The 12,382-nt window shown below is 41.6% G+C and overlaps 1 protein-coding gene across 3 annotated transcripts in view; it reads right to left on the bottom strand.

Annotated features, from left to right (window-relative positions):
• SANBR (SANT and BTB domain regulator of CSR) overlaps window positions 1–12,382 on the bottom strand; it is a 35,741-nt gene that overhangs the window by 16,627 nt on the left and 6,732 nt on the right. For all 3 annotated transcript variants that reach the window (XM_072140574.1, XM_072140573.1, XM_072140575.1), the window contains exons 4-8: window positions 12,073–12,259; window positions 9,629–9,722; window positions 8,850–9,088; window positions 6,969–7,027; window positions 4,761–4,921 (exon numbers count right to left, since the gene is read on the bottom strand). In XM_072140574.1, coding sequence (XP_071996675.1) covers window positions 4,761–4,921; window positions 6,969–7,027; window positions 8,850–9,088; window positions 9,629–9,722; window positions 12,073–12,259 — 740 coding nt within the window. The remainder of the gene's footprint in view (window positions 1–4,760; window positions 4,922–6,968; window positions 7,028–8,849; window positions 9,089–9,628; window positions 9,723–12,072; window positions 12,260–12,382) is intronic.

The following is a 12,382-nucleotide window of genomic DNA, read 5'->3' on the forward strand; positions in this document are numbered from 1 at the left end:
TGTAATGTCCAGAAGACTGCCCCCATTAATGTAATGCCCAGCAGTTCCCCCATTAATGTAATGCCCAGCAGTGCCCCCATTAATGTAATGCCCAGCAGACTGCCCCCATTAATGTAATGCCCAGCAGACTGCCCCCATTAATGCAATGCCCATCAGAGTGCCCCCATTAATGTAATGCCCAGCAGAGTGCCCCCATTAATGTAATGCCCATCAGAGTGCCCACCATTAATGTAATGTCCAGCAGAGTGCCCTCATTGATATAATGTCCATCAGAGTGCCCCCATTAATGTAATGTCCAGAAGACTGCCCCCATTAATGTAATGCCCAGCAGTGCCCCCATTAATGTAATGCCCAGCAGACTGCCCCCATTAATGTAATGCCCAGCAGACTGCCCCCATTAATGTAATGCCCAGCAGACTACCCCCATTAATGTAATGCCCATCAGAGTGCCCACCATTAATGTAATGTCCAGCAGAGTGCCCACCATTAATGTAATGTCCAGCAGAGTGCCCCCCATTAATGTAATGTCCAGCAGAGTGCCCCCCATTAATGTAATGTCCAGCAGAGTGCCCCCCATTAATGTAATGTCTAGCAGAGTGCCCTCATTGATATAATGTCCATCAGAGTGCCCCCATTAATGTAATGTCCAGCAGAGTGCCCCCATTACTATAATGTCCAGAGTGCCCCATTAAGGTAATGTCTAGCAGAGTGCCCTCATTGATATAATGTCCAGCAGAGTGCCCCCATTAATGTAATGTCAAGCAGAGTGCCCTTAAAAAAAATAAATTCAGTAATCACAATCCGGCGCTGAGCCCCAGGCAGCACCTCCTCAGGTTCCTGGCCGTGGCGACAGATGTGATCTGCTGGCACACAAACTATGACGCCACTGACTGACGCGTCATAGTTTGTGTGCGGCAGATTGCATAGACGTGCATGTGCCGGGCCAGGAACACTGAGGACGTGCTGTGGGGAAAAGACGACGCCGGGGTCAGTACTGACTTTATTTTTTTTCTATATATTTTCGAGTATAAGCCAAGTGGTGCTTTTTCAGCACAAACATTTTGCATGTCTGAATGTCGGCATTTATTTTTTCACGAAGAAAGTAGTTTAGTGGCAAAATATTTTATTTCAGTTTATATAAATGTATAAATGTGTAAAAGTATGTGTAAAAGTATGCCCAAATCCTATCTCTATGCAGGGAATTATATGAAAGGGGAAAAGAAGTGGGAAATAGGTTGTAAGTAGAGATGAGCGAGTATACTCGTCCGAGCTTGATGCTCGTTCAAGCGTTAGCGTACTCGAAACGGCTCGTTGCTCGGACGTGTACTTAAGAAAACACAGTGAAGAAAACAATGAAAATAGTGAACACAGGATCATTTAAGTGAAGAATACATTGAAAGAACATAGTGAAGAACACATTGCAGATATTCCGTACAACTGCTAACTTATCCGAAGACACACGTGCCGAAATGTGTTCTTCACAATAGTATGTGAAGAACAATATGTGTGAAGAACACATTGCAGATGTATGGAAACTTCTGCAATGTGTTCTTCACACATATTGTTCTTCACATACTATTGTGAAGAACACCGTTCGGCACGCGTGTCTTCGGATAAGTTAGCAGATGTACAGAAATATCTGCAATGTGTTCTTCACTGTGTTCTTTCAATGTGTTTTATCAGTGAAAACATCTGCAAACATCTGCAATGTGTTCTTCACTGTGTTCTTTCAATGTGTTCTTGCAGTGAAAACATCTGCAATGTGTTCTTCAGTGAAAAATGCTCGAGTCTCCCATTGACTTCAATGGGGTTCGTTATTCGATACGAGCACTCGAGCATCGGGAAAAGTTTGTCGTAGACTCAGTTTAGAACTGGATTCAAAGCTCACGGGGGCGCGTCAAAGCCATATCGCATATGCAGTATCATGGAAATGCATGCGATCGGTAACCAGCACCCGGTGTCTCGCATTTAGACAATACGAGACACCGGATGCTTGTTACTGAAAGCATGCGTTTCCATTGGTTGGTCCAGTGCACGCCCCTGTAGGCTTTGATTTCGTTTCTAAATGGAGTCAACGTAGCATGTGTGACCGCAACCTTAAGGCTTGGGTTATAATGTAGCGCCCTATTGGAAGTATTATTAGTATAGTACAAGCACTGGCACCAACTTATGCCATATACAGGCAGTGCCCGGGTTACGTACAAGATTCTGTAGAGTTACGTACAAGATTCTGTAGATTTGTTCTTAAGTTGAATTTGTATGTTAGTGGGAACTGTATATTTTATAATTGAAACCCCAACCAAAATAATTTTGGTCTCTGTGACAATTGTATTTTAAAAATGTTGGGTTGTCATAAAAACCAGGATTAACAATAAAGCTTCATTACAGACACCAGTGATAACTGTTACAGCTGATCATTGTAGCCTAGGGCTAAAGTACAGTAAATTACCATCATCAAGGGGTCTGTTTGTAACTAGGGGTCGTATGTAAGTCGGGTGTTCTTAAGTAGGGGACCGTCTGTACTACTTAAAAAAGGTAGATTGTATTAAAGGGGTTGTCCATTTTAAGCACATTATAATAAATATTTAATATTGTTTGTGTAACAAAGTTGTTCTAGATCTCTCTCTAGTCATTCTATTTGAAGCTTTGTTGTTTACTTCCTGTGGATAAAAACAGGTCTCTGGTCAATTGATGTCACACAGGTGCAATACTCGTCATATCACAGAGAGTAATCAGAGCCATGCACCTGTGTGACATCACATGACCATGGACCAATTTTTATCTACAGGAAGTGAACAATGAAAATTCCTGTTGCATTACAACAAGCAGAGATCTAGAAAACCATGAAAAATTGACACACAGAATATTGGAAAATTTTAGAACTTTCCATTACACAAACAATATCAATTATTAGTTGGAATGTGCTCAAAGTGGACAACCCCTCTGCACACGCGCTGTAGCTCTTGTTCCGCTGCCGGAGATGCGCTTGCTGGTTGTGAGCTCTGCACACTTCTGTCGTACTGGTGGCAGATGTATATGCGCTAATTCACATGTGCAGAGCTCACGACCAGCAGACGCGGCAGCAGAACAGAAGCTACAGCGCTTGTGCAGAGCTCGCTTGGTGTGGGACACAAGCAACAAGAACGCAAGGACAAATGGGTAGGTGGCTCTGAAGTTGGTACTGGTGGCGTGGAGTAGCTTGCGGCCCCCCCCGAACTCCCTGAGGCTACTGCACACCCCCAGTAGCCTCTGGAATTAATTAGCATAAAATTGGATTAAGGTTTATTTTAAAGAAAGTAGTTTCCCAATGGTAGATTTCCTTTAATTCTCCCACAGGAACAGAAAATCACAGGCTTTCTCTAAGGCCTCTTAAACACTAGTGAGTGTGATGCGCTAGAACAGCTTGTGCTGCCTGGAACATCCGGCAAGAATGCTGAGCAACAGGAAGTGAAGAGTGACAGTTCAGTTCCGGTTGTCAGCGTTCAGGCCCGAGGTTCCAGGTAGCACACACACTGGGGCTCATTTACTTAGCCATCCGCTGGAATTCACCAAAAGTGCATTGTCCGACAATAATGCACTGTGTCACGATTCACTAAGATCAAGCATTTACTTAAGAAAACACAGTGAAGAAAACAATGAAAATAGTGAACACAGGATCATTTAAGTGAAGAATACATTGAAAGAACATAGTGAAGAACACATTGCAGATATTCCGTACAACTGCTAACTTATCCGAAGACACACGTGCCGAAAGGTGTTCTTCACAATAGTATGTGAAGAACAATATGTGTGAAGAACACATTGCAGATGTACAGAAATATCTGCAATGTGTTCTTCACTGTGTTCTTTCAATGTGTTTTATCAGTGAAAACATCTGCAATGTGTTCTTCACTGTGTTCTTTCAATGTGTTCTTGCAGTGAAAACATCTGCAATGTGTTCTTCAGTGTTCTTCAGTGAAAAATGCTCGAGTCTCCCATTGACTTCAATGGGGTTCGTTATTCGATACGAGCACTCGAGCATCGGGAAAAGTTTGTCGTAGACTCAGTTTAGAACTGGATTCAAAGCTCACGGGGGCGCGTCAAAGCCATATCGCATATGCGGTATCATGGAAATGCATGCGATCGGTAACCAGCACCCGGTGTCTCGCATTTAGACAATACGAGACACCGGATGCTTGTTACTGAAAGCATGCGTTTCCATTGGTTGGTCCAGTGCACGCCCCTGTAGGCTTTGATTTCAGTTCCGGTTGTCAGCGTTCAGGCCTGAGGTTCCAGGTAGCACACACACTGGGGCTCATTTACTTAGCCATCCGCTGGAGTTCACCAAAAGTGCATTGTCCGACAATAATGCACTGTGTCACGATTCACTAAGATCACGCGCCTGATATCCTGCATGTGTTGCTTCCCTGCTCAGGTCCGCCGGAGTTCACCTTCTTTTTCGTGGTGCATGTAAGCTAGCACAGCTGCGCCAAAAAACTATTGTGTGAGCCAAAATCCCACCATAGGAACTTGTTAAATACCTGACCAGCCATGTAATCCCCAAAAAAGATGCACAGTCCAACGAAAGTGAGCTACGCGACCCTTAGTAAAAGAGCCCCACTGTGTGTAAGGGGCTGATCACACTCGCCAGTGTATAAGGGGCCTTAGAGTCCTGACATCCTTTAAACAACTGAATAAGATTTAATTACAACTCATCTCTGCATCTAATTTACTGTATCAGGCAATCTCAGGTATCTTATGCATCTTTCTTTTTTATTTACCTCTTAAACTTGTCCTTCTTATCTTTTATGTCATCAGCTTCATTGTGTGTGAAGAGATCTGTAATCCTGGTTAAGAGGTTTGCATTGATGCAATTCATATTGCATGGGGTGGCTACAATGGCGCTCATGTTCTTATGACAGTAGTGAATGCATTCTTCCACCTAAAGAAAAAATAAAAATCAACTAAGACCCGGGAGAGCTCACTACATGTGAATGCATACAACTCTGTGTAGACTGTTAATCTGTGGAATAGCCTGCCTCAGGCACTGGTCACAGCAGGGACAGTAGAGAGCTTCAAAAAGGGTCTAGATGCCTTTTTACACCTAAATAACATTGAGGTTACGTTATATAGAATTGCTTCCCTTTAATCCCTTCCTCATCCAATCCCTTCCCTTTCTTGGTTGAACTTGATGGACATGTGTCTTTTTTCAACCGTATAAACTATGATACTATGAACTGTAATTGAAGTCAAGTTTCCCTCAGGTCGGCAGTTCCAGCCATCTCAATAGTATTGTATGAATTAAAATGAAATACAAAATGCTTGGGTTAAAATAATTAATAAACTAGGGGAACATATACACATCAGATAGGCTTAATCCGCTGATTTAGAGGGCTGCCGGCCATCCAATATGGATTGGGTCTTCCAATCTCATGGCAGATGTTGGGGGAGATGGGACAAGTTGGAATACAGATGCTAAAATATTTTGATATGGGAAAAATTTTTTTGCTAGAAAATCACTATGACACTGTCTCTCTCCATTCATTATTCACTCTCTGCATATCAATTGTATGAGAGAATGGGGAAAGATAGCTGCTAGACAAATGATTGTTAATCTGAAAGTTACCTAATGTGTATGGGGACCTTGTTGAGGTTTTCCAGGCTCAAGATACTGATGACATTTCTTTAGGATTTCTCATTAATATCAGATTGTGAGATGGAGGATTAGATCCACTGAAGCACAGCTTGTGGTTGTGCAGTGGTGTATCTTTATATACTTTCCCCATGTCAAACCTGTTCATTTCAACAGCATGTAGCATTCAGTAGTAAGGGTGCTGTCAAACAGTGTGTTATTGGGACATTTTTAAAAGCACTAAAAACGCAAAGGTTTTTGGATGTTTACCAACTGTTTGGCTGGTTTTAATTAGTTTCACAGCGGCTTACACTGCCAGAAATGAAGAAAAACAGATTCAAACCAGCCAAACGCGTGGTAAAACTACAAAAACGCATGCGTTTGCAGTGTGTTTAAAAACGGTCCAAGAACGCACTGTGTGACAGCACCCTTAAGGTGAAGTTATAGAATGATTTATATTGCACATATAAAGCTATGGACAATACACATCAACTAATTGCATATAAACAGTGAGTGGATGTCCGTTTTCCTCATCCACACAATACACATGTGATACTACCGAACTCCTCTTCAGTAATAAGAACTTTCTGTAAGAACTGTGGTTGATGGGAACCTGTCAGTTAAATAATCCATGCTAACAAAACATAACATTGAAAACTGCTATTATACAGCAGTACAACTATCCCTATATTGTTACTCCCCATGTCTGTAAAGCTTCACAGTGTGTTTGTTGACTCACCATCTATTTAAATGACCCCAGCATATTCATGTTCATGAGAGTGATATTGACTATGTGTATAACGCATTACAGAGAATTCTTTGGGGAGGGGGAATGAGGGATGATGATTTCTTTTCTACATCACACACAGCCTGCTGTCAGTGTCTCTCTCATTAATTAGGTAGGGGGGTAATAATGCAGCAGAGCCAAGTTCACTTGGATGAAGAAAAAGGACAACTTATGAATCAGGAAGCTGGAGGTGCGGCTGAACTGGAAGAACATAAATATGTTTGCAGAGTCATTTGCATAGTTTGTGAGTCAATTTTACGAAGATTTTTATGGGACCTTCCAGGCATGGGGAGAAACAATATAGGGATATTTGTACTGCTGTATAATAGCAGTTGTCAAAGATATGTTTAGTTAGTGCGGGTTAGTCTGACAGGTTCCCTTTAAGTGGCTAATATCCCTTAAATTTGTATTTTCTGTCTGAGTTACTGTAATAATATGCATTTTACAGCGTCAATATAATTTTATAAGAGGTTTCTTTCTCCACATATTGACCTCTTACTCCTCTTCAATCTCTGCCAAGTCATTAGCTGCACAGTAAAGTTAGAGGACACCAGGCCTTTGCATACTTACTAATGAATCCATCTTTAGAAATTCAGAGGAAATAAGTATTGATATAACATTTCCAGGTTCTGTAATAAAATAAATTTACATTATGGCTACATAATAGTTTTTTGTAACTTTTTTTTTGTTTTAGTTAGCATGGAACTAAATAAAAACAAACAAAAGAAAAGAATTACACTCAGCTCTGCATCACCCATCCAGATACACACTCAGCTCTGCATCATCCATCCAGATACACACTCAGCTCTGCATCATCCATCCAGATACACACTCAGCTCTGCATCATCCATCCAGATACACACTCAGCTCAGCATCATCCATCCAGATACACACTCAGCTCAGCATCATCCATCCAGATACACACTCAGCTCAGCATCATCCATCCAGATACACACTCATCTCAGCATCATCCATCCAGATACACACTCAGCTCATCTATACACACACACACACATAACCCCCCCCACACACACACACACACACACATACTTTCCCCATACCCCTTCTTCTCACCCTGTCCCAGGGCAGCATGGCAGTATCACACCTGTGGTGATGTAAGAAGCATGTGATCAGTCACATGATCCTGACATCACCGCAGGTCCTGTACCTGTAGGACATCGGGGAGAGCAGAGAGCAGTACAGAGTCTCTCCTCTCTGGGAGATCGGGTGCAGCTCTATGTCAGGGTATCACCCGATCTCCCTTACAGCCGTCAGGAGGCCCTGGCAGTGCTTGATCCTCCTGACCTTCGCTCTATAAGATGCAGACACTTTTTAGCAAGATTTTTTCTTGCTAAAAAGTGCGTCTTATAGTCCAGAAAATATGGTATAGGTTTTGTACAGTAATCGAATAAAGGCAGCCTTTAACTGTTAATAAATTAAAGACAGATATGTGCAGCTGTACGAGATTTTACTTCTATAAAATCTGTAGTTTTATTCACCAAAAAGCCGAGGACAGGGGTGATGAATGATGAAGTGGCAGGTCGAGAATGAGTCGCTCCATTCAAATCTATGGCAGCGTTGGACATTTCAAAGCACAAAATTCAGCCACATGCAACACTCTCATTGACAGTGAATGGAATTTGTGGAGATAGCCATAGGTTGTGCTCAGCAATTTATCATACTATTGTATGGAGCCCTCTGTTCTCGTGAACAGCATCTCAGGGATCTCATAAGTTGGACCACCAACAATCAATTCCCTGTCTTGTAGGTAAATAAAACTTGGTACAACCCCTATAAGAAGGATCTTTCACCACCAACTTTAGCTCTTCAACTCTTAGATTCCTTTATACGTGTTATTACAAATATTCTGACGCAGTTATAATAACCATTCCTAAGCAATCAGTGCCAATAATTTCCGCATCAGATATGCCAATTGAACTCTCTACTGTCAAGTGGGAGACGCTGTAGTTCAAAACCACCCATCTGACTATAGACAGCCTGTACATATGGTACTGATCAACTAGAAAAGGTAAAGGATAGAGACAAATAGCAACTGCAGTGGAAGAACATCTATTAAAGATGGAAAGAGTTGGAGTTGGTGGTAAAAGATCCTCTTACAGAGTCATGCTTAATGCAAAGCATCTACATTATAACATTTATGACTCAATAGGAGTGTACCCCAACTTTAGGTTTGGCGACCTCCATTCGGCAGCTCCACCTAACACAGACATATTTCTTGATTGGCCGCTTTGCATCCCATCAAGAGGCTTTATGACCCTCGGTCCACCTGGCCAATTACAGCCAATCCTAGGGGCGTAAAGCTGCCCGATTGGCTGCTCTGCATCCCGTCAAGCAACACGTCCAGTTAGGTTGCGCTGACCAATCTAAATTTTGGGTCTACTCATCTCTATTTCTATTTTATTTACTTACTAAAACAAAGAAACTACTAACCCAGTTTTGGTACATCTTTCTGGTCAACGTCATTGGAATTTCGCTTGACGTACTTTATCAGCCAGTTAAAAATCTGTACATCACAATGGACAGAGATGTCCACTTCTTCCCACCGCTGGGCATCTGTGGATAAATACTCCGCAAAGTACTTCATCTCAGCTATGAGCAGATCTCGTGGGCACACAAAGTCTTCCTTCAGGTTCTTGGCTTCATCACATACATGAATCACCATATTTGGCCTTGAAAAAGAAGCTTTTAGTAAATATATCAATACGCATGTGTATGATTGTTACTACTACTTTGTGTTACTGATAGTCGCTTTTGTAACACTGGCTAAATATAAACATTACTTTAAATTACACCTAATGAAATTATATAGCTTTGGGTCATTGCAGATAATAATCAGGAAACAAAAGTGATCACTGCTAAGTTCAGTTCAGTAGTTCATAGTTTGGACCAGTAAATCTTCCCTCTGTCTCTGCTCAGGGTCGTCCATAATGTTGTCAATACTGAGAGAGACTGGGAGAGGGAAGGGATTATGAGGAGTCATAACTCTGCTGCTGCAGCTCCTCCTAGGGCTCAGAGCTCAGAAATGAAAAGAAAAAGATATGGAGGGTCTGCACGCAGTACAAAAGTGAAGTAGCAGCACTGCTGAATCACTTGATGAACACAAGGCAGTAAAGACATATGGGCAAGTTATGTAAACGAGTTGCCAACCCCCTTAATGTAACAAAACATCACAATAATACGGAAAGACCCGTCTAAATGTGTCTCCATACCCCTGGTTTCCTTCTGTGCTCTCCTCATCAATGGAAGCAGGGGATTTACCGATTTCTGGAGGACATTTTCTTGTTGATGCAGCGCTGGATCTTCCTTAAATACATGACATATAATTTCCATTATAAAACTCCTGGATACAACATAAGGAGGCGTGTAACATAATAAAGGTATAGATAGTATTTTACACATTAAAAAGATGTTATTGCTCAGTATCTCTCCTCTCAGTTGACTGTTTAAAAGGACCTGTCTATATTTGTAAGATTGGCAGCCAGATGCAATGATGGATTAATGAGATTTTGTTGAGATATAAAAGGGTTGGGCACAAATAAGAAAAATTACCAGGGAGAGTACAATAACTTAATAGGGTCACCCATATTGTACTTACCTTGATAAAATATTCCATTCTGCCTGGAGGAGTCATGGGTCATGTGACCTGCTGGCACCCTCTTTAGGGACATCCTGTGATGTCTTGTGACCTTTTTGGGGACCATGTGGTCATTATTATAAACAAGTCTGAATCGTGAGCACAACTCCAATGTCACTGATTGGAGGGTCGTGCCGATGACCTCTGCACGTCGCTCGGTGACATGGAAGTAGTGATCACAGAGGGGTCGGCATTCAGTAATGAGTCCATTGCCCTCTGATTTGACAGATGCCCACAGTATGTCACAGAAGCCCTTCAAGCAGCCATGACCCACATCTGCTACGGTCACAAGAGGAAAGGTTAGTACAACATGGATGACCCAATTAGGTACTTACCCTACTAAACTTTCTTATTTGGGCCCAACCTCTTTAAGGTCCTCATACAGAAAAGCAATGTTGGTAAAACCAAGATAACTATGGGGACCCAGATGAAGTCAGGGGGAGAAAGGATTGGGCATTTTTTATGCTTTTACCTCTCTGAGATAAGTCACTGCCAGAAGTTAATGACAACGTCATACATGTTTATTCTCATTAAAAACATAGCCAGGTATTATGGTCAAAACTTTTTGGGGATTTCTTCTGTGTCTGCACTTGGCCTGACCATGGGATACGTACTGTATCTGTTGTAAGATGATCGGATAAAGAGTTTTTCTGTACAGATTAGATCAGTGATTCAATGTGTTGGACTCGAGTTTTATCGTCTTAATGGTAAGTGTTTGACTAACAGATGTTGTAGTTGTATGGGCACATTATTACCTTAAAGAGTAACTGTAAAGCTTAACTAAACTAACATGTTACCACTATACATTCATTACCTTATTGCAGCTGTTTCTCTGCTAATGCTCGGCTTTCTGCCTGTCTGGAATTGTTGTCATAGGTTCTCCTCAGCTGTGTTAAAACTATTTTTGGACAGGTAACGCTTTATAAATCAAAAGAATGACATGAACGTTCATTGCCTGGACACAGAGGAGTTCACACAATGGTTGTACAAACCATGCACTGCAACTATAAATTAGATTTCTTAAAAGGGTATTCCCATCAAGATAAAAATCTCACAAAAAAAAGGAAATCTACCACAAACTATAAGTGAAATCACACTGAACATACTCACCTATTGACCTCTTCACCATGATTCCGGTGCTGGTCTTCTTCTAGCTTGACACGCTGGGATCACCTAAAAAAATGACTTAAGAAAAGCAGGCCAGAGTGCTGGGACGTGGTGTCCGTGGCTCTGGGCTGCTAATTATTCACACCTGTTGGAGGGGAGGGGAATATTTAGCAGCCCAGAAAGCCAGGACAGTGTGTTCCAGTACTCTGGGGTTCTCTTTAGAAGTCTTTTTTTTTTTTCAGGCGATCCCAACTTGTCAAGCTTGATGAAGACTAGCGCCGTGATTGAGGTGAAGAGGACAATAGGTGAGTATGTTCAGTGTAATTTTACTTATAGTTTTTGTTAGATTTCCTTTAAATAGAAACAGGATAAAAAACACATTCTCTTATTCAATGTTATTATGAGACCAGTTCAGAAACAGGCACTTTCCGCCGGCAAGCAGAAGTATGCAGAAATTTAATCTACAGGCTACACAAATTACAGACAAGATAAGTTCTATATCCAAGGGGAGGGGGAGTCATAGCAGTGCTGACTGTGTTTGTTATAGGTGAGATAAAATAGCTGAGTGTGTCATTGTGTCTTATATCCATCTCATGACTCTGATCTGTCTCATCTCTCTATTTTTATGTGTCAGATATTAGTAGAATCTTCAAAAGTTAAATGAAAGTGTAGCTAAACCCTGTACCCTGATAATCGAAGTACATTTTCTACACACAGCATCTCATAGCACAGAGGGATCATGAAGCATCTGCTCAGCTAGTCCCCATCCGCACTCTGAATTTCTGAGTAAGGGGGTAAAATGATATTTATTGTGTGAACATCAGTAGGGGATTGAAATTTGCAAACTTTCATTTTATTGGGCAAACCCCTTAAAACTTTTTTTGCATATACATAACATGTATTGTAGCTTACCCGTGACAGTGTTGGGACCTTGTCCTGCTGCCACATCCTCAGGTTCTTCTGCTGGGTCAAGTAGGGAAGACTTGATATACGTCGCCAGGCTTTCCAGAGGTATTCCTCCTATTGCCAGCAATGGATTATACTGGTTGTCAACAGGTGAGATCCCACTACTTTTTATTTCCTCAAATCTTTTGGCACACTGTGAATTAAAATATAGCTACCATTATCACTGTGTTTCTAAGGACACACACTACACAATGACGGTATGATTTTTAGGAGTTTGGTCTGCGTGGGGAAGGGGGCATAATGTGAATGCACGCTT

The sequence above is a fragment of the Engystomops pustulosus genome, chromosome 3 (genome assembly GCF_040894005.1).
Source record: "Engystomops pustulosus chromosome 3, aEngPut4.maternal, whole genome shotgun sequence".
NCBI lineage: Eukaryota > Metazoa > Chordata > Amphibia > Anura > Leptodactylidae > Engystomops > Engystomops pustulosus.